The 21,463-nt window shown below is 37.5% G+C and overlaps 1 protein-coding gene across 1 annotated transcript in view; it reads right to left on the bottom strand.

The window, feature by feature from the left end:
- The window catches only part of LOC150106422 (uncharacterized), a 766,385-nt gene that overhangs the window by 123,501 nt on the left and 621,421 nt on the right, over positions 1-21,463 (bottom strand). Inside the window, exon 43 of the mRNA XM_090392993.1 lies at positions 6,479-6,601. Within this exon, the coding sequence (XP_090249119.1) occupies positions 6,479-6,601 (123 nt within the window). The remainder of the gene's footprint in view (positions 1-6,478; positions 6,602-21,463) is intronic.

The following is a 21,463-nucleotide window of genomic DNA, read 5'->3' as shown; positions in this document are numbered from 1 at the left end:
CTGATAGCCTCAACTAACATCATTAATTTTCGCATCTGGAAAGCACAAATTTGTCAAAGTCTCATCGATCACACCTTTTATAATTGAATCGCTGTACAACACTCACTCCTTGATTCTTCTTTCTCTCTTGATCAAGCCCTCATTTTTCTTATCTCAGGCTTCTTTCATTCTGTTATCAGCCGATCCACTCACCAGACATTTTTCCATTTGCTCCAGCTCCTGCTTTGCCCTATGTATCACTCTGTGCAACAGAGCCATCTCCCTTACTGCAGCCAACTCTTCATTCTTTACATCAGTCATACTAATTACTGATTAGTATTAGTCATACTAATACTGATTTACTGCTTGGAAAGATAAAAGAGAATAGTGTGACAGGAACGGTAGTCACTGTGTTGCCTAGGTATGATTGTGGTGAAATGAGGCGGAGAGCAAGGATTATGAATGATATTCTGGCTGAAATGTGTGAGGAGATGGGAGTACAGTTTGTTAATGTGTGGAATGAGTTTGAGGGACAAAGTGAACTGTATGGGAGCAATGGACTGCATTTGAGTGGTTATAGTGCGAGTTGCTTGGAGAGACTGCTGCTGGAAGGTAGAGCAGTGAATAGAGAGAATGAATCAGATCGAGAGGGGAGTGATGTGGAAGAGCAGGAGAGTAAGACAGGAGAGATTGAAGAGGTGGTTATGAATGGAGCAGTGAGTGGTATGAGTATAGAATATGAGAGAAAGGGCGTGCAAGAGGAGCAGGGAAATGGGGAGGCTCAGGGTAAACAGGGGTACACAGCATGAGAAGGGTGGATGCACCAAGAGGAGGTGAGAGCATGTGTAGACAGGAAAGGAATGGGATGACCTGGGATCGAGAGGAAACAGTTGGAATTAGGGAGGGTTCCAGAATGAATGGGCAGAAAGGGAAATGGCCCCAGTCTAGCATGGAGAGATCACATCGAGTGAGTGTTATCAGTGGAACTAGCTGTAGATCCGGAAATGAGCTGTTGTGTTTGTATACCAATGCTAGAAGTATAAGAAACAAGGCAGATGAAATGGTTGCACTAATTGCGTCTGTTCACCCAAAGATTGTTGGAATAAATGAGACATGGTTGGAAGAGGATGACATCCTGACAGGAATAGAGATGGAAGGGTATGATGTGTTTCGTGAGGATAGAAAGGGTAAAAAGAGAGTGGGAGTGCTATTGATGATAGAGAAGGAGTTATGTCCTTACAAGGTAGAGATGCAAGAGGGAAATAGGACCAGTGGTTTTGAGGCAGTATGGTGTGAGATAGAGGTGAATAGAATCAAATACTTGGTGGGATGCTGTTATAGACCTGGTAATGTGGATGGTGGTGATAGTGAAATGTATAGTCAAATAAGCCAAGCAAATAAGAAAAGGGTGATCATTATGGGTGATTTTAATTATGGCAATATAGACTGGAATGAAGAGATAGCAACTGGAAGTAAAGAAAATTAGTTTCTTGAGTTTTTGAGGGATAACTACCTCAGACAGTATGTAACAGAGGGCACACGAGGATTAAGGGTCTTGGATTTGATCATCTCATCGGAGGATGTAATTATCAATCAGGTGTCAAATCATCCACCAATTGATGAAAGTGACCATGAGGTGATTACCTGGGTGGTTGCCAGCAGTGCAAGGACACCTGTGAAAAAAGGGTATATGTGGAACTACAAGGGGGGGGGGGGTGATTATGAAGAGCTCAGAAGACAGCTTGCAGGTGTAGCATGGAATGAGGAGTTAGCTGGAAAAGAGATCAATGCAGCTTGGGGGATTTTCAAAACCTGTTTAGTAGATGCAATGTCTAAATGTATACCATGGGTGAGAAGGTTAAATAAGGTAGGTGTGAGATGAATGAATAAAGAGATTAAGCATGCAATACAGAGAAAAAGGGCATTGTGGAGGCAGCATAAGAGAAGTGGAAGTAACCAATTTAATGAGGTCTACAAAGACCAGGCAAGGAGGGTGACTTGGTTGGTGAGAGTAGCTAAAGAGAGGCATGAACAGCAGTTAGCTAATGAAGCCAAAAAGAATCCTAGGGAGTTCTTTCGATATGTAGCCAGCAAAAGAAAGAATGATTATTGAAGGATGACATTGATTGGAGGAAATGGTATAAAGACAGCTGAAGCAGAATGTGTGGTGGAGATACTTAATGAGCAGTTCATAAAGATCTTTCAATCTTGTGAATGTGACTTCATGGAGAGATTAAGAGCAGTTGATAATGGGGAGGAGAGACTGACTGTAAGTGACCAAAAGGTGTTTGGGGAGTTCAGTAAACTAGATGTAAATAAGGCTGTGGGATTTGAAAATATATCACCGCGTATTCTGAAGGAATGTGCCAGAGAGTTGACACCTGCCTTGACATATTTTTTTAATATGAGTCTTGCACTTGGTCAAGTTCCTAAAGAGTGGAAGGAGGGCAAGATTGTGCCACTTCATAAAGGAAGTGATCGAACTCAAGCATCAAACTATAGGACTATCTGTGTGTCAGGTGTTGTGGTTAAGTTGTTGGAGAAGCTTGTGAGAACTAGGATCCGGAGTTGGGTTGACAACAATGGTATAATCTTTGATGGACAGCATGGATTTGCTAAAGGGAGGTCATGTTTTAGTAATCTACTTACTTATTACAATAAAGTGACTGCTTCCTTGGACAGAGGGATACACAGAGGGATATGAAGGATACACAGTAATATACTTGGATTTTGCAAAAGCTTTTGATAGAGTATCTCATGATAAGTTGACAGTCAAACTAGAGCAGATGGGGTTGGATATTAGATTAGTGCATTTAATTGGAAACTGGCTATCTGATAGGTATCAACAAGTTGTGTATGGGGATGCAATATCCAGGAAAAGGAAAGTCACTCGTGGAGTGCCTCAGGAGTCTGTTTTAGGGTCATTACTATTTAACTTGTATATTAATGATATTGGCGAAGATTTGGATGGAGATATTCAGTTGTTTGCAGATGATGCAAAGTTGGGATGAACCATAAAGAGTAGTGAAGATGTTGTGGCCTTGCAAGAAGACTTGAATAATTGAGTGATTGGGCAAGCAAATGGGGATGTGAGTTGAATGTTGCAAAATGTAAGGTTTTAAAAATTTTAGAAAACATAGATGGGATGCAGAATTTATGCTTGTTGAGAATATATTGTTGGAGGTGGAAGAAATAAGAGATCTGGGGGTGATAGTGGATAAGGATCTGAAATTTAGGGGACACATAGCCAAAATTGTGAAGACAACACAAAGGCTTCTGGGAATGATGCGGAGGACACTGACGTGTAGAAGTAGGGAGATTCTTGTTCCATTGTATAAAGCTTTGATTAGGCCACACATGGACTATTGTGCCCAGATTTGGTAACCTGATTTTCAGAAGGATGAAGAGATGTTGGAAAGGGTCCAAAGGCGACTGACTAATAGTTTCTGACCTCTGGAATGTCGAGTATGAGGAAAGATTGAAAAGATGTAATTTGCAGAATCTGGTGGAGAGAAGGAAGAGGGGAGATATGATAGAGAGCTACAAGTTGGTAAGGGGTTGTTATAAGATCAATGGTGGAGAAGTTCTACAGAGAATAGTGGGAGATCAGGGGAGAACCAGAGGTCATCCCTGGAAACTGTATAAAGAGGGTGTGAGTAGGGGAGTGTGAGGCAGGTTTTTTTTGTGCAGAGTTGAGAGTGATTGGAATGCCTTGCCTGAGAGTGTGGTGTCTACAAGGAGTTTGAATGTGTTTAAGACACGGTATGATGAGATGTGTGTGAGATAAAAGGACCTCCTGGATGAGTCTTTGACTCCATGAGGTCTTGTTTAATAATAATAATAATAATAATAAACTTTCGTTCAACACTTTTACTCTCTTTCTCTCTCTCACACACAATTGTGTCACATTCAATCTCACTCTCAATGCTATCTGGTGTTACATCACACACACATTTTCAATCGTATACTGAGTTCCATCAACTACTTCAATCTTACAACCTGACACGCACTCTTGATCCTCACTCTCTTTGCATTTTCTGCACGCTTTCCCGCACTATTGCTTTCAAACCAATCAAAGACAGAAAGTAAATTGATTCATTTGAATTATGGGTGTAAAGGAAACTATTAAGAATCCGATGGACTACATGAATGACCAATAAGAAAATTTTAGAGAATATAAAGACAGAATGCTCCTTGGAGGTGGTGATTCTTGAACAGAAGTTGATGTACTTTGGACATATTATGCGAGCTGATGAAATCATTGGAAAAGACAGAGGGAATGAGAAGAAGAGGAAGACCACAAAAGAGTTGGATGGACAACATAAAAGAAAAGTAAAATAGATATCATTGAAAGTTATGATTTACTGGGGTCTAGAATCAGAGGTGATGGCAAATGTGCAGATGAAATTAAAAGAGGGATAGTTATGGGGAAAAAAGCCATGTTAAACCTGACAAAAATCATGAAAGATAGAGGTGTGAGTAAGGTGACAAAATTTAGAATTGTCAAAGCAATGGTATTAGCTCTTCGTTTGTTTGACAAAGGGATCTACCCGATGAGTCTGGCTCCATTGGGGTCTTGGGATAATAATAATACAGGTAGGTATTCAAAAATTCGGCAACCTCCGGACCTGAAGGGTGCCAGATTTTTGAAAATGCCGGATTTTGGATGGTTATATATGCTGTATATTTTTAACAGAAAATGACTACCTGTTACAGTCCTTCTTTAAAGAAAGAAAATTAAACACTAAATGAAAAGCTTATGAAATTTTAATGTTCACCAACTAAATAAAACGGTTCTACAGAATTTTAGTTCAACTGAATAAAATAGTTCCTCAGAATTTTAATTAATAAAATGTTGATGGTGGTGACAGCACATCTGGTTGACTTGAAGTTAATGGCAGTGAATTATCAAGTGTGGACACCACTGCTGCTGCTTCCTGTTTCCTAGCTATTTTCTTGAATATATTGTACAGTGTCTGCTGCTTCATATATTTGGGTCTTAAATGGACTTAAATGTTCATCACTAACTAACTTTGCAAATTCATCCACATATGCAATAGCTGCATCTTTGTCTGCTGAATGTTTTCCCCAACACACTGCACGAACTGTAAGCCATGTCGCGACTTGAAACGATGCAGCCAACCTTCTGAATATTCACAAAATTTTGGCTTGTTCCTTTAATAAATCGCCAGACATTTCCACACCTTCACTTACGTGAAAATTAAACCAGGTTATGACAACTTGTTCCAGTTCCGAACTTTTTCCCTCTGTCATTGACTTCCTTACAAACATTTCCTTTTTTGATACACTGTCAGAAAAGAACTTTAACAGTTTTTTTTTCTGTTTTTTAATATCATACACTGTTGAAGAGCCAATGTCATATGTTTCACAAATAGTTCGCACAGACATGCCGTTATCAAGTTTTTTTGCACTTCCACTCTCTCTCTGCGATTGATGATGCACGATGTTTACGTTTTATGCCACCTCTTTTCTTTGCTGAATCCATAATGGGGCTATGCAGCAGCAAATAAATGATAAAATGAGAAGGAATAAGCAGGTTATCGCAATGCTCATCGACTACAGCACCATCAAAACATAAACAGAAAACAGTGGCACACCAACACGGTAAATTTGAAAATGCGCGCTCCGAAATCCATGCCGGAGATCTGAATAAATCCATGGCCAGATTTTTGAATGCCTACCTGTAATAATAATTCTATATCCTAAAATAATTTCTAATTTGGAAAAAAACTACCGACCTTCATATTCTCCCCTAATTTATAGCATTAAAACTATTTCTTATCTGTGCTATAACTTCAGTTGTAGTGCATTCCTCTGTGATCCTCAATATTATATTTTGTTCCTCAGGTCCATGGATAACTAAGAATATGGATGTGAAATCTGAATTATTAAGAAGAAAGACAGAAAGTGAATTGATTCATTTGAATTATCGGTGTGGAGGAAACTATTAAGAATCCCATGGACTACATGAATGACCAATAAGAAAATTTTGGAGAATATAAAGACAGAATGCTCCTTGGAGGTGGTGATTGTTGAACAGAAGTAGATGTACTTTGGACATATTATGCGAGCTGATGAAATCATTGGAAAAGACAGTTATGTTAGGGAAGATTGAGGGAATGAGAAGAAGAGGAAGACCACAAAAGAGTTGGATGGACAACATAAAAGAACTTACCAACTTGAACTTACAATTGCTGAAAGAAAGGACAAGAGGCCAAGTGGGATGGAGAGCCTTTGTGCACAAGATCACCAAGAGTAGGAAACAACTGGATGGTCCAAAACAACAACATGATTAGCTGTTTGTTTGTTTGACAAAGGGATCTCCCTGATGAGTCTGACTCCATTGGGTGTGTGTGTTGGGGGGGGGGGGTCTTGGGATAATAATAATAATTCTATATCCTAAAATAATTTCTAATTTGGAAAAAACTACCACCCTTCATATTCTCCCCTAATTTATAGCATTAAAACTATTTCTCACCTGTGCTATAACATCAGTTGTTGTGCATTCCTGTGTGATCTTCAATATTATATTTTGTTCCTCCGGTCCATGGATAACTAAGAAGAACATTCTTCTCTTCAAGGGAACACTTGCAGATACAGGCTAAATAATAATAATAAAAAAAAAATTACTGTTATTGTTATCAAAGACTGTCAAGGAGTCATTGAGGGTTAAAAGTTTATTTTTCACTTGGTTAGACTATAATAAATTTACTTTAATCCTTTATCCAAGTGTGTGTGTGCAAACAAAGTTTGCGCCTGAAAGTATCTTCAGGACTGGGGTAAAGTGGTACAACACTGGGCAATTCTTTGCAAAGGTGGAGCAAGCTACCAACACTCCTATCTCAGTATCTCCCATAATGCAAAACACATCTCCTTGCAGATATGTATAGTGTTATGCATTAAGGGAAGGGCCAATACCCAGACTAGTTTCGACCTTTATTGAGGTCTCTTCAGTGGGAGTCAGGCCCAAGTGGAGATACCAGGCAGAAGCATTAGCAAGGTCATCTCCTCCTGTAGGAGCTGTCAAACAGTGTGCCACCTTTTTTATTAAATTATTCTGGATTTAGAGAAAGATGTTAAAAGTTTATTTTTCACTTGGTTAGACTATAATAAATTTACTTTAATCCTTTATCCAAGTGTGTGCAAACTAAGTGTGCCTGAAAGTATCTTCAGGACTTGGGTAAAGTGGTACAACACTTTACCACTTTACCCCAGTCCTGAAGATACTTTCAGGCACAAACTTTGTTTGCACACACTTGCATAAAGGATTAAAGTAAATTTATTAGAGTCATTGAGGGAGGCCACACATTACCCACACCAACTGTCATATGTTCTTATAAACTTATTTATATTAGATGTATTCACTACTTCAAAAAGTAAGCTATTCACTTGCTCCCTACTCATTAAAGAAAAATCTAGTGCTCACTCTTTTTTTTTTTTTTTTTAACTGCACATGAACTCAACTCCAATGGATACCTCATATTCTCTTTCCACCTACTACATACAAAAATTTATCAACCAGTAGCATAAAACACCCTTTCAGAAGGTTATAGGTCTATCATACCAGCTCTCCTCCTCCTTAGTAGTGTTTGAAGTCCACATACCTTCGATGTCCTCATAATCTATATTTCATAATTCCACATCATATTTGTAACTCTTCTTTGCACTCGCTCAACAGCTTCTTCATCCCCCCCTCAGGAGGACCTAGAAGACCAAAATCCAATAGCATCATAATGTATCCTTTCCCTTTATATAACTGAGCTGTAACATTATTAAAAAATATAAGTAAACTATTTATACATGAGCTAGGTCATGGATTACCACAAGAACAATGTGGTAATCCACATTGTTCTTGCAAAGTATAGATTGTCTGTCAACCCATTCTTGTATATGAGCTCTTACCAACTTTTCTAAAATTTTCCCATCACTCCAGAGATATTGACAGGTTGGTGGCTGGGCACATCAGTTTTTGCATCATCCTTATACAATAGTATTATCATACATATTCTTTCCATTCCTGTGGGATCATTCCTGAGCTAAGATTCAAATTGTATAACCCGGTTAAGGGCCTAACCAGTTCAGCTGAACATTCTTTTAGTATATGCTGGTATCCCATCTGTCTTTATTGCCAAATACTTGTCCAGGTTATGCAAAAGCTCTAGAACCTACTTCCTAAGCACCTCTCTCTCTCTCTCTCTCTCCTCCTCTTCAATGTAGTGGTAGCATAGCACTGTGCCCTATGTTTCACACAATAGGTTGACAGAAAGCGAGCATTCATTATTTTAACGATTGCATCTGCTTCATGCATACTATCTGCATTTTGAAAAGGTCTTCCACTTTTATTCCATCTTTTACTTGTAGCCTAATGAAAAATTTTGTTGGGTTGCCTTTAGCCTGCAATTTCTTTTCATACTCTGACTTTATGTTCCACACAATACGTGTAACTTTTCTGTCTTTCAATATTTCATAACTTCAGTCATCTTTATTCTCATGATACTTCTTCCACATCATCCTCTTATAGAGCTCTTTTAATGCTGATGTGCATGCATTTTACTCCTGCTCTATTTGTTCTTCAAACTCTTCAGATGCTGAATCATTTAAGCATCTTTTCACTGCTTCCTATGCATTGCTGATTATTCTCTCAATGAGTAACTGATACTATGGGACCAAAGGTCCCATGTTTAATGTCACATCCATATACTTAGCTACTTCCAAGGTCAGTGCCGTATCACTGTCATCAACTGGTGGCAAAACAGTCATAACCTTAAGTGAGATCCCTTCTGATGCAATCATCAAATATATAACACACTCTGACCTGAAGTTCTTTCTTTTACATACTGCTTGAGAAAGTTGTCATACAACAGCTGAATAAATTTTCCTTTATTCTTCTCATGAGTTTTTTCTGCTCTCCAGTATATTTGCATAATATATGGGTAATATGAATCACCCATAATGATTACTTATAAGGATAATTTGATGATGCATTTCATCATCCACAGTAATTGAATTACCAGGTCTGTAACAACATCCCACTGTATATTTCATCCTGTTGGATTCAACTCACTGCTGTATGCTATAAGGAACATCTTTCTTTCATGATATTATGCCTTGTTTTAGTCTCATATTGCCTCTTCAAGGGTTTCTTTTTCCTTTTGGGTTTATAGTTTAGTATTCTTCTAGGTAGCCTATCAGGTGACACATGTTGAATCCATTTGTTTCTATGATTATCCAAATAAGCTTATAAAGCTTGTTCTTGTAGAATTTCTATTTTTTTTTCTTTTATCTAGTTTAGTGTAGCCAGATGTTCTAAAAGAAAAATTCATTTCTGCTGATGCTGCTATTCTTCATTATTTTTTTTTTCACTATTACTTGTTACTAAGTGTGGCTTAAAGATGTCATTAATTATACCTATGAATATCTTCCACATGCATTTACATAGCAATATGTTTATATGTGATATTCTAATAAATTTATCTTCTTCTTCCTTAGCTTGCTGAACCTTTAAGGTACCAAGTACTGGAAGTACCAAGATATTCTTTTCTACCTTGAGCTCTTACAGTCCAGTCCAGAATTCCCAACTCAGCTAATATTTTTGGATGTTATCCTAACAGTATTATCATAGTCTTCTTCTTCTAGGTTAATTTTCATCATGCCTTATTTTAAATGCTTGTTTAGTCATTCCTCCTGACCTATTCTTTCCAAATATCCATGCCATCTTCTTCTTCCTCTTCATAATATTTTATCCAGGCTTGGTGCAGAGCCCGGTATGATTATGCGACCATGGAAAATCCCAACTGGCTTGTCAGTCTTGCATTGGAGGAGGGGCAATTTTAATGTCTGTATATGTGTATGTTGGGGCTGGTTTGCCTGTTCTGGGGAATGGAAAAAACCTACCTCTGTATGAGACCAACTAACTCACCTTTAGTCAAAAGAGACCAAATAAAGGTTCCTCACATCCTGGATGAGAATCGAACCCAGGTCTTTCCAGCAAAGGGCTTTGTCTATACTGATTAAGCTACGGAGGCTCATGTCCAAGTCATCTGAATTTGTAGATTCCAATTTCATCAGAAGTGGAGAGTTGTACAGTTCTTATAGTTCTATCTTGTCTTCTTCTACATTCACCTGTTGTGTTATCTCTTACAGGTGTAAAGACTTGAGGATTTTATTTTCAAACATCTGCAACACTATGTCCAATGGTGAGTGATGTAAGCTAGAAGATCAGCAGTGGATCTTGAAGGGCAGATCCATACTGGTGGCTGCTGATAAAGTGATGGGCCTGTAAGTAGTGGAGAAGTTGGCTATTGATGATTTTCTCCATTATTTCAGTTGATTATTCAGTTCATTATTTCATTAATTCAGTTGTTTGCGGATGATACACTTCATGATTAATAGGACGAACCATGAAGAGTAGAGAAGATATTGTGACCTTACAAGAAGACTTGAATAAATTGAGTGATTGAGCATGGGAATGGGGAGATTGAGTTCAATGTTGCAAAATGTAAGGTTTTAAAAATTTTGGAAAACAAAAATGGGATGCAGAATTTATGCTTGGTGAGAATATATTGTTGGAGGTGGAGGAAATAAGAGATCTGGGGTGATAGTGGATAAGGATCTGAAATTTAGGGGACACATAGCCAAAATTGTGAAGACAACACAAAGGCTTCTGGGAATCATGCGGAGGACACTGATGTGTAGAAGTAGAGAGATTCTTGTTCCGTTGTATAAGGCTTTGATTAGGCCACACATGGACTATTGTGCCCAGATTTGGTTACCTGGTTTTTCAGAAGGACGAAGAGATGTTGGAAAGGGTCCAAAGGTGACTGACTAAGGTAGTTTCTAACCTCTGGAATGTCAAGTATGAGGCAAGATTGAGAAGATGTAATTTTCAGAGTCTGGTGGATAGGAGGAAGAGGGGAGATATAATCGAGACCTACAAGTTAGTAAGGGGTTGTTATAGGAACAATGGTGGAGAAGTTCTACAGAAAATAGTGGGAGATCAAGGGAGAACCAGAGGTCATCCCTGGAAACTGTATAAAGAGGGTGTGAGCAAGGGAGTGAGAAGAAGGTTTTTTTCATGCAGAGTTGTAAATGATTGGAATGCCTTGCCTGAGAGTTTGGTGTCTGCAAGGAGTTTGAGTGTGTTTAAGACACGGTATGATGAGCGGTGTGTGTGTGTGTGTGTGTGAGATAAAAGGACCTCCCAGATGAGTCTTTGACTCCATGAGGTCTTGGAGTAATAATAATTTTGGAAAGGAACGAGGTGATGGAAGAAGACTTTCTGTCTGCCTTTAATGGACTAGTCTGGATATGAGATTGCTTCCACATGTTGATACCTGCTATGTATAATAGATTGTAGAGACAACAATACAAAGTGGATATTAACTCTGGAGTACAATGTTTAAGAAGAAATGGAGAGATGCCAGGAGGACCAGGAGATTTTTAGTTTCCAAATTATTTAGTACTTTTCTGATGTTTTGTTTTTTTTGTCAAAAAATCTAAAAGAAGCATATAGTGATTAGAGTCTGGTGTGGTAGGTGGCAGTTTCTCTTGATCATCAACGAAGGAGTTTGAAGAAAAGAATGATCAAGAGGAGGTCAGCTTTATCTTTAGGTGAAGTAACAGAGAGGTGCACATGCAGGTGAGCAGAAGTTGCCTTAGCAACACAGCTTCCATTTGGGTAGAAGGCAAGTTTTCTCATGTTGGCATTTATGAAATTGGATTTGGATCAGCCAATGACTGTTTGTATTTATTGCATTCTTTGGTATAGGCAAAGTATGAAGCTGGAGGTCTTGATGCAAGCCACCTGTGGTAAGCTGAATTTTTTCTTCAACTACTCTGATACACTTTCTGTTAAATCAGGGCTTGGAAAGCAAACAAAAATTCTGAATAGAATGAGGGATGAAAGCTCCCATTCCAGTGAGGATAATTTCTCTGACTTGTTCAGAACAGGTGTCAGGGGCAGATGAGCTGAAGCAATAGTCTGACCATGGACAAGAAAAGCAGAATTTCCACAGGTCATCTCATTTTGGCACCTTTGAAGTGCCAGAGGATGCAGGTCGTGAGTAGGAAAGGTGTTCTGTGAGAGAGGAGACTTGCACAAGATTGTGGTCAGGTTTGCCAATAGGGGAAGTGACTGCTGTGAAGTTTGTCAGAGGAGGTGTCAATTCCTTTGCACATTCTCATAATACCTGGACTGATATGCCATATAATCCCATGTCTGTGTTTGCATTAAAATTCTGCAGTATTGGAAGCATGTTTCATTGATCTTTCTCTATTCTTCCATCAGTAAATATCCCATATGGCACTGGAATATCTTCACATGGATGGTACACACTTGCAAAATGAAATGACACTCAGTAACAACAATTTCATTTGCTTCTGTCACCTTCCTGCTACTAACACTCATCAACATCATTCTTCCTTTTACTTGTTACAGAGTAAAATTACAAAGAATTACCAATGAACCTAAAAGAAATTACAAAGAGCAAAAATGCTCTTTGTAATTTCTTTTAGGTTCATTGGCTAGCTTCTTCACATAATCAGCTTTGGCTTTCCTTGCCATATTGCTAATCCTTCTTGCCTGCACCTGGCATTGCTTATGGGCTGGATGAACATCTTTTTCTTTATATTCACTCCATTACTATTTCTTTTTCTGCAACTCCTGTAATAATGCTATTCATCCATCTAACTCATACTCATTTATCCTCCTGATTCTGGGTATACAGCCTAATACTACTTTTTTCGAACACTCCTTTACCATCTCCCATGCAATGCTAACATCTCTACCCTGCAAATTCATCTCTACCCTGCAAATTCATCTCTACTTATGCCATGTCATTGCTCTAAGCTTGACTCCTCACTTTTTTATAATCAGCTGATTTGTAATTCCATGTATACTTCTTAAACAGAAAATTCTTTATGTCTGGCAATCCTCCAGGTCAAGATCACATAACTGCTTTCCCCCAAGTGGAGGCATAGTTGCTAGATTGGTTACTTCTTAACTCTGATTGGGAAGTTCAAGGGTGCTGGATCTGATATGACCAGATCCAGCACTCTGAAACCTTGAGTCCCCTCATTACATGTTGTTTCAGATAATTATCTCTTAGAAGCTACATAAATTCCATTTCCTTTCCTCTCCATCCATTCTTCCCTTCAATCTACATTGCCATAATTGAAGTCCTCCATAGTTATTACTGTTGGATTCATCTTTCATCCAACCTTATATTTGCTAGTTGTTGGTTGACCCCACATTCAAACATAAAGAAAATTTTTATTATACTGCACCACTCTATGTTTGAAATCACACAATTATTGTGAAGGAATCAAGCCAAGCATCTAATAACACAACAGCAACATGAACTTACTACAGGCCGAAATTTTCTTACTTATACTTGTCCCTTATTTTTGTAGTATGGGGATGTCTCATCGGAGCAGAGTCCCTCATTTCTGTCTCTAGCATTATGTCTTGATTGTCTCATAACTAGGGTTTTCATTCTAATGGTACTTCTTCTGCGATATGTCATTCCCTGATAATTGCTTTTCCTTCCCCATACATTCTCCAAAGAATCTTCTAAGTAGGATAGTCAGTCATACTTGTCCATTCCTTCCCTTCTTCTTCTTGCCTTATTAGCCAGCCTGGCTGGCTGAGTGGTTAGCCTATCCGCTCTCCAGCCAAAAAGGCTGCGGGTTCGAATCCCGCCGTGGGCATGGATGTTTGTGAGTGTCTGTGGAAATACTAGTGGTGGTCGTCGGTGGTAGATGGTGTTGGTGTAGTTGTGGTCAGTTGGTGGATTGAGCAGTGGAGACAGAGTTGTAGAGCAGGTGTCCTCCCTCGATGAGTCCTCGGACTTCCTGGAGGTGTCAAATAATAATAATACTTTTCCTGCAAGATTCGTATTTTAATGAGCAGTGCAATGAAACTGAAATTAGGCAAGCATAAGAATCAAGTTAAACAAGATATTTAATTCTCTCACAAAATTATTCTTACATAAGAAACAAGAACTCTATTAAGATCAATACAATTAGAAAATAATTTATACATTCAATAAAGTATTAAGATTCTACTCAGCTGAGTACATCATTTACTGCTAGAACTTATAAGGCTTTCACAATTCTTATCCGCTAGGATTTCAACTTTGTTTCACTTTAAACAACATCAATATCCATCAAAACACTTAAAATTTAATTCTTTTTAGTTTCAAAGAATAATCATAAACTTCAATTTTATCAAACACTTAGTTGGCATCATCAATATCTATCAGAGGATTAAAATAGTTCTTAAAAGGCTCAGTCTTGAATTTACATATACATTGTGAGATAACACATTCAAACACGAACTAATTCTTCAATGAAGTTTCTCACATTAGTTTCACAAGGAAATGTTTAATAATATCCCTCATTCAAGCTCGACTAGCTGGCTCCAGCAATACAAACTTTGACCAAGTTCTCCGGACACAAGTAACACTATCACACGTTAGTTATAAAATAGATATTCTTACTGATATGATCATCATAGCTTGCACGTTATGGAAAACTCTTACAACACTTTTGGGCACTCGATAATTTTCCACTATAGGCAACACAAAATTTATGGTATTCCTGAGTTCAATAACTTATTTGTTAAGACTGGAAAATGTATTTTCTTGCTTGTAATAACTTATCTTATGATAAATCTCGATCATATTATTATCCTTTCACTCAGGTAAATTCCTTTACAAGGTGACAGGAAACTATAAATGAAGATGAGTTTGAAGTAGGATTCATTAAAATCGGAACAAGTTTCCAAATCTTTGTTACATCATACGATCCCAGGTTAGATCACATCTCACGACCTTCCTACACTCTCTCCATTTTCCTTCTGGTTCTTTCTTCCTCTATCTCATAAATCCTCTCTCTTTTTCCCGCCCAAACTTGTTTTTCTCCGCTCTTTCAGTTTACAATGAAATTCCCACATGATCGTTGTACAGTTCCCAATGCTAAGGCATGCGCTATCCCAAAATAACTTAGTTTTCTGATAGCAGCCAATCAAATCACATTAGCAGAGTCCCTTAGAAATACTTTCACTTTCAGTAACAACAAATAAAATGCATATATTACAGTTCGCTTAGGATACATTTACAAGTTAATATCAAGAATTTATATAAGATAAATAACTAAAAAAAATTATAATTATTATTTCAATGAACAAAAAACAGTAAGTGTTTAAATTACACAATTTACTTAGGAGCAAACTTAGCTCAGGAAATGCAATTCATGTTAAATCATGAATGAAGTCTTAATAATTATAAAATTCTTCATTCACAATTTAACATTACTCATCTTTCCTGCACCCCTAGCCTATAGTAACAACCAACTATATATTTCATCACGTTGTCCTCTATCTCACATCAGATAGTATCAAGAGAACTGTCCTCTTCTACTCTTTTTTGGGTTTATTTCTTCTATCACAAGTAAAACACCTCCTGCCATTTTGTTCTTTTTGTCCTCTCTAAAAATACTATATTCCTTGCATTCTATCCCTACAACTATATCATCCTCCATCAACCAAGTCTTACTAATGCCTGTAACTTCTGGCAAAACAAAATTAACCAGTAGCAAAAACTCTTCACCCTTCTTTTGAATACTTCTGGCATCAGCATATATAAACTGCAATACTTCCTTCATCTCACAGCCTCCCTTACACAATGTATTGATTATCCCACTAATGTTAGGAACCTTTGGGAGAGAAGGTGTTACATTCAGCATCATGTAATCACTTTCCTACTTAGTCATGTGTCGGTAACCTGGATCTACAGTATATTCACTTGCAAATATACAGTTGAGGAAAGGTGTTCTGTGAGAGAAGAGACTTGCACAACATTGTGGTTAGGTTTGCCAAGAGGTGTTTCCAGTAGTATTCTGATGTGTATTTTAATAGTTTACAGATGTTTATCTTGGTATTTGTATAGGAAATTTTGACCTGAGATGTCTATAAATGTTAAAATGGAAAATGAGACTATTTCTGACAGTACAGTCCCAAGGAACTCATGTTTTTGTTTAAAGGAAGAAACAGTAAATAAACCTCTCATGCATAAGGACCTTATATGACACAAAAACGATGTCCTCAGATGAGGACATCATTTTTAACATATACAGGGCACACATTTAGTAAAATTATTGACTTCATGGTGGTACTGTATCATCATTATAATTTTTAGAAATGAATACAAAAATTAATGCATGAGTGGGTTAATTAACTTTTTATTTATTAATTACTGGCTGACATTATGGCTGTAAGGCACCAAAGAGAGGAAAAACTAAGACAGGAAACCTTAGATCTGATGAAGAGAAGAAAAGAGATTTGAATCAGACCAGTAAAATAGGATATTTGGAAATTTGTAAAACTATACACAAAAAGATGAAGAATGAAATTGGATCATATAATATTTATTAGGAAAATTAAAGAAACAGAAAACAATAGTAATATGAAGGTCCTAAGATGAACATTATCAGTTGGAACAAAGGAAATAGCTGCTATAAGATGAAAAATTGATAAACTTATAAAAAATAGAGATGAAATAATCAAAATAATTCAGGAATTTTATACTGAACTCTATGAAGACAAGAACCGAGACATCCAAGAATCAACTATGGATAATTCGAGTGAGGAAGAATACAATGCCCTTGATATCTTACAAGGTGAAGTGGAAATGGTACTGTGGGAAATGAAGAATGGAAAGGCCCCAGGAGAAAATGGAATTATCATAGACTTCTTAAAACTGGAAGGAAGCTCTGTCATCAAATAGCTGACTAAACTCTAATAAATACTTAAAACAGAGAAAAATTCCAAAAAATTGGAACAATTCACTTTTAATATTAATTTTAAAAAAGGGCAATAAGGAAGAAATTAAAAACTACAGACCTATAAGCCTATTCCCTGCCATATATAAAGTCTTCACAAAATCTAAATAATAGAATAAAATCTAAATGTGAGCGAATGCAATCCTGTGAACAAGCTGGTTTTAGGAAGAATTACAATACTTTGGGTCATATTTACACATTAAGACAGCTCATTGAAATCTCAATTGAATACGATAAACTGTTATGTCTGGCCTATATAGACTACGAAGAAGCATTTGATTCAGTTAAAACATCTGCAACACTAAAAGCTCTTGAAACTCAGGGCACTGAGAAACCATATGTTGAAACACTAAAACATACTTACAATAATGCAACTTCTGTAATTAAATTATATAAAAACAGTGAAAAGTTTCCAGTACAAACAAACATCCAGCAAGGTGGTACTATATCTCCCCAACTATTTACAGCTGCATTAGAAGTATTTAGAAGCCTTGATTGGGAAACAAAAGGAATAAACATAAATGGAGAAAGGCTGCATCATCTGAAATTTGCAGATGATGTTCTAATAGCTGATAATCTTGAAGATATGGAAGAAAGGCTAAATCAACTAAATGAAGCCTCCATAGTAATTGGATTAAAAATAAATAGAGTAAAAACAAAAATAATGAAGAATAAATACATAAACTAAAGAAGTGTCAAAGTTGAAAACCATGAAATAGAACAAGTTACCTCATATGTATGTTTGGGCTAATGGCCAATTGTTATCCTTTGAGGATTGCCAAAGAAAAGAGATTGAACGAAGAATTCACCTTGGATGGATGGCTTATAGGAAAATGAGAGACATATTCAGAAGTGACACCACTATGCGTCTAAAACGGAAAGCTTTCGACCAGTGAATACTTCCTGTCCTAACATACGATGGAGAAACATGGACTTTAACAGAAGCCCTGTTATACCCCGTGACACCTGTTTGAGACCTGAATATTGTAAAATACATTAAACAGGCTAAGTGGAAATGGGCTGGCCATATTGCCAGATGCAATGACAGGAGATGGACTAGAAAAATAAGGGGATACCAATGGATGGAGCAAGACAAAGAGGAAGACTGAGAAGAAGGTGGAGGGATGAACTGGAACAAGTTGCAGGAGTTAGATGGATGGGAGAGGCAGAAAACCAAGTGGTCTGGAAAACCATGGGAGAGACCTTCATCAAGCAGTGAACAGAACCAAAAAGTTGAAGAAGATTATGGCTGCATCATGGTACCAAAAATGTTGGAGTTTCTCATCATGAGATCATTAGCAGAACAATCAAGATCTCTTCCCTACATCTATAGGTGCAAGTCAAACTATAGATCATACTATGTTGGACTCAGTCTGTCTTTCTGCTGTTGTGTCTGCATGTTTGTGCCTATTTCATATCCTTTCTGCATAGGAAAAGGAATATGGCAAAATACCACCTAGTTAGTTATTTATTACCCATAGCCATCTGTTTTTTCTTTTGAACAAAAACACCAGTCATCATCATGGTAAGTACTGATACCCATTCTCATAGAAGATTTTAGTGAGAAGGATATAAAAATTTTTCAAAGTCATTAGAGAGATTTGGATCTTGATTCAAACTTCAGTCAAAATTAAAGTTTGGATTCCCACCACCATCCTACATACAAATTTGGGATTACCAACACCCTTTAAAAAAATAATTTTCCATTTCTTTTAATCCAAAAAGATCATGCAAGTGAGCTTAAAATAATAAGTAATTTGAGGAGGTTCTCCAACATTGTCAAATCTAACATTTTGGTTTTCTACGGCACTACTTATAACATCAATCACAACTGATCTTAGTCATCCTCTGGATCTTTTTTGGTCATCAAAAATCTGCTTGCTAACATTTTCTCTTTTGTTCGGTTAAGTGATTGCACCACCTTATATTAATGATGCTCACACAAATACAATTCTGCCATTGATGGCATCTGTTCATTTGACTAATTTTTCTCATTCTTTCATTATTTTATTTCTAACCCAACTCTCAGATCCATATCATCATCAATTCCTGATATGTATCAAGGGATGCTCAGGCTACTATGACAGAACTACATGATTAACTTTACATTATTATTAATCTATCAACAATTTTCCATCAAATTAGTCTATTACTTGTCAGCACTCAATTATGTCATATCTAGCATTTCTTCTTCTAAGGCACTTATGACTGAATCAATTCACCTAGATCTTTGTCTTCCTCTGGGTCTCTTACCTGCTATCTTGGCATCACACACACACACCTTTTGCTACCCTTTCCTCTCTCATTCTGTTTAAGTGCACCCTGTGCTCATTCTTGAATACTAGCGATGTCAACTTCCTTTTTAATATCTTTGTTTTTAATGATTCTGCCATCTGTTCACTCATCTAATTTTTCTCAGAACTCTCATATCTCTCAGCTATAGTCACTAACCAAGTGCTTTATTTCTAACCCAACTCTCAGATCTATAACTTAAAACTGGTTTGAACACTGTCTTGCATACTGTTAGTTTTGGTTTTAATTTTTTTCTTATTCCATATATTATTATTATTACGGGTATCTACATGGAGTCAGTAGACTCATCACGGAGACCCTAACTAGCAAAGCAACATCTGTCATATCTCTTCTTGAACTCATTTACAGATGAAGAGCTCACAACTAAGTCAGGCAATGAACTCCACTCATTCACCACCCTCCAGGCAAAAAACCTTGTTCTGACACCTTTGTTAACCACACTCTTCTTTAATTTCCAGGGATGATCTCTTGTTCTTCCATCACTATCACACAGCTGAAACATTTCCCCTGCATCAATCCTATAAAAACCTTTCAGTAATTTAAATGTTTCTATCATATCCCCCTCTCCTCTGCCTATCAACCAACCTCTGCAATTTACAAGCTCTCGATCTATCAATGTAGGGAGCATTTTTTACATCACTCACCAACTTAGTCACTCTTCTCTGAACCTTCTCCAAAGCCTCCTCATCTCCAAGGAATCCAGGTGACCAGACCTCAGCAGAGTAATCCAAATGTGGAAGTATCAACGCTTTATAAAAGAGAATAATAACCTCTTTATCTGTGGATGTCAGTGTGTTACTCAAGAACCAAGCAATCCTATGTGCAATCACAAGCATGAGCAATGTGTCCCCTGAACTTCATCTCCCTATCTACCAACACCCCTAAGTCCCTAGCCTCATCAATCTATCAGAGTACTGTTCCGTCAATGTAGTATACAGCTGGTAATCTTTAAATCCCAAAATGCATGACTTTATACTTTTCCATATTGAACTGACAACCATTACCTTTTGCCCATTCTACCAGCTTATTTAAATCACCACTGGCCCCATTTGAAAATCCCCCAAGGGATTTTCAAATGGGGCCAGTGGTTTTGAGGCAGAATGGTGTGAGATAGAGGTGAATAGAATCAAATACTTGGTGGGATGTTGTTATAGACCCGGTAATGTGGATGGTGGTGATAGTGAAATGTATAGTCAAATAAGCCAAGCAAATAAGAAAAGGGTGATCATTATGGGTGATTTTAATTATGGCAATATAGACTGGAATGAAGAGATAGCAACTGGAAGTAAAGAAAATGAGTTTCTTGAGTTTTTGAGGGATAACTACCTCACACAGTATGTAACAGAGGGCACAAGAGGATTAAGGGTCTTGGATTTGGTCATCTCATTGGAGAATGTAATTATCAATGAGGTATCAAATCATCCACCAATTGGTGAAAGTGACCATGAGGTGATTACTTGGGTGGTTGCCAGCAGTGCAAGGACCCCTGTGAAAAAAGGGTATATGTGGAACTACAAGGGGGGTGATTATGAAGAGCTCAGGAGACAGCTTGCAGGTGTAGCATGGAATGAGGAGTTAGCTGGAAAAGAGATCAATGCAGCTTGGGGGATTTTCAAAAAATATTTAGTGGATGCAATGTCTAAATGTATACCATGGGTGAGAAGGTTAAATAAGTTAGGTGTGAGATGGATGAATAAAGAGATTAAGCATGCAATACAGAGAAAAAGGGCATTGTGGAGGCAGCATAAGAGAAGTGGAAGTAACCAATTTCATGAGTTCTACAAAGACCAGGCAAGGAGAGTGACTTGGTTGGTGAGAGTAGCTAAAGAGAGGTATGAACAGCAGTTAGCTAATGAAGCTAAAAAGAATCCTAGGGAGTTCTTTCGATATGTAGCCAGCAAAAGAAAGAATGATTATGGAAGGATGACATTGATTGGAGAAAATGGTATAAAGACAGCTGTTGCAGAATGTGTGGTGGAGATACTTAATGAGCAGTTCATAAAGATCTTTCAATCTTGTGAATGTGACTTCATGGAGAGATTAAGAGCAGTTGATGATGGGGAGGAGAGACTGACTGTAAGTGAGCAAGAGGTGTTTGGGGAGTTGAGTAAACTAGATGTAAATAAGGCTGTGGGACTTAATAATATATCACTGCGTATTCTGAAGGAATGTGCCAGGGAGCTGACACCTGCCTTGACATATTTATTTAATACGAGTCTTGCACTCGGTCAAGTTCCTAAGGAGTGGAAGGAGGACAAGATTGTGCCACTTCATAAAGGAGGTGATCGAACTCAAGCATCAAACTATAGGC

This window comes from Typopeltis vanoorti, chromosome 5 (assembly GCF_054136105.1).
Source record: "Typopeltis vanoorti isolate ZY-2024b chromosome 5, IOZ_Tvanoo_1.0, whole genome shotgun sequence".
Lineage (NCBI taxonomy): Eukaryota > Metazoa > Arthropoda > Arachnida > Uropygi > Thelyphonidae > Typopeltis > Typopeltis vanoorti.
This window is presented reverse-complemented; position numbering and strand designations above follow the sequence as displayed.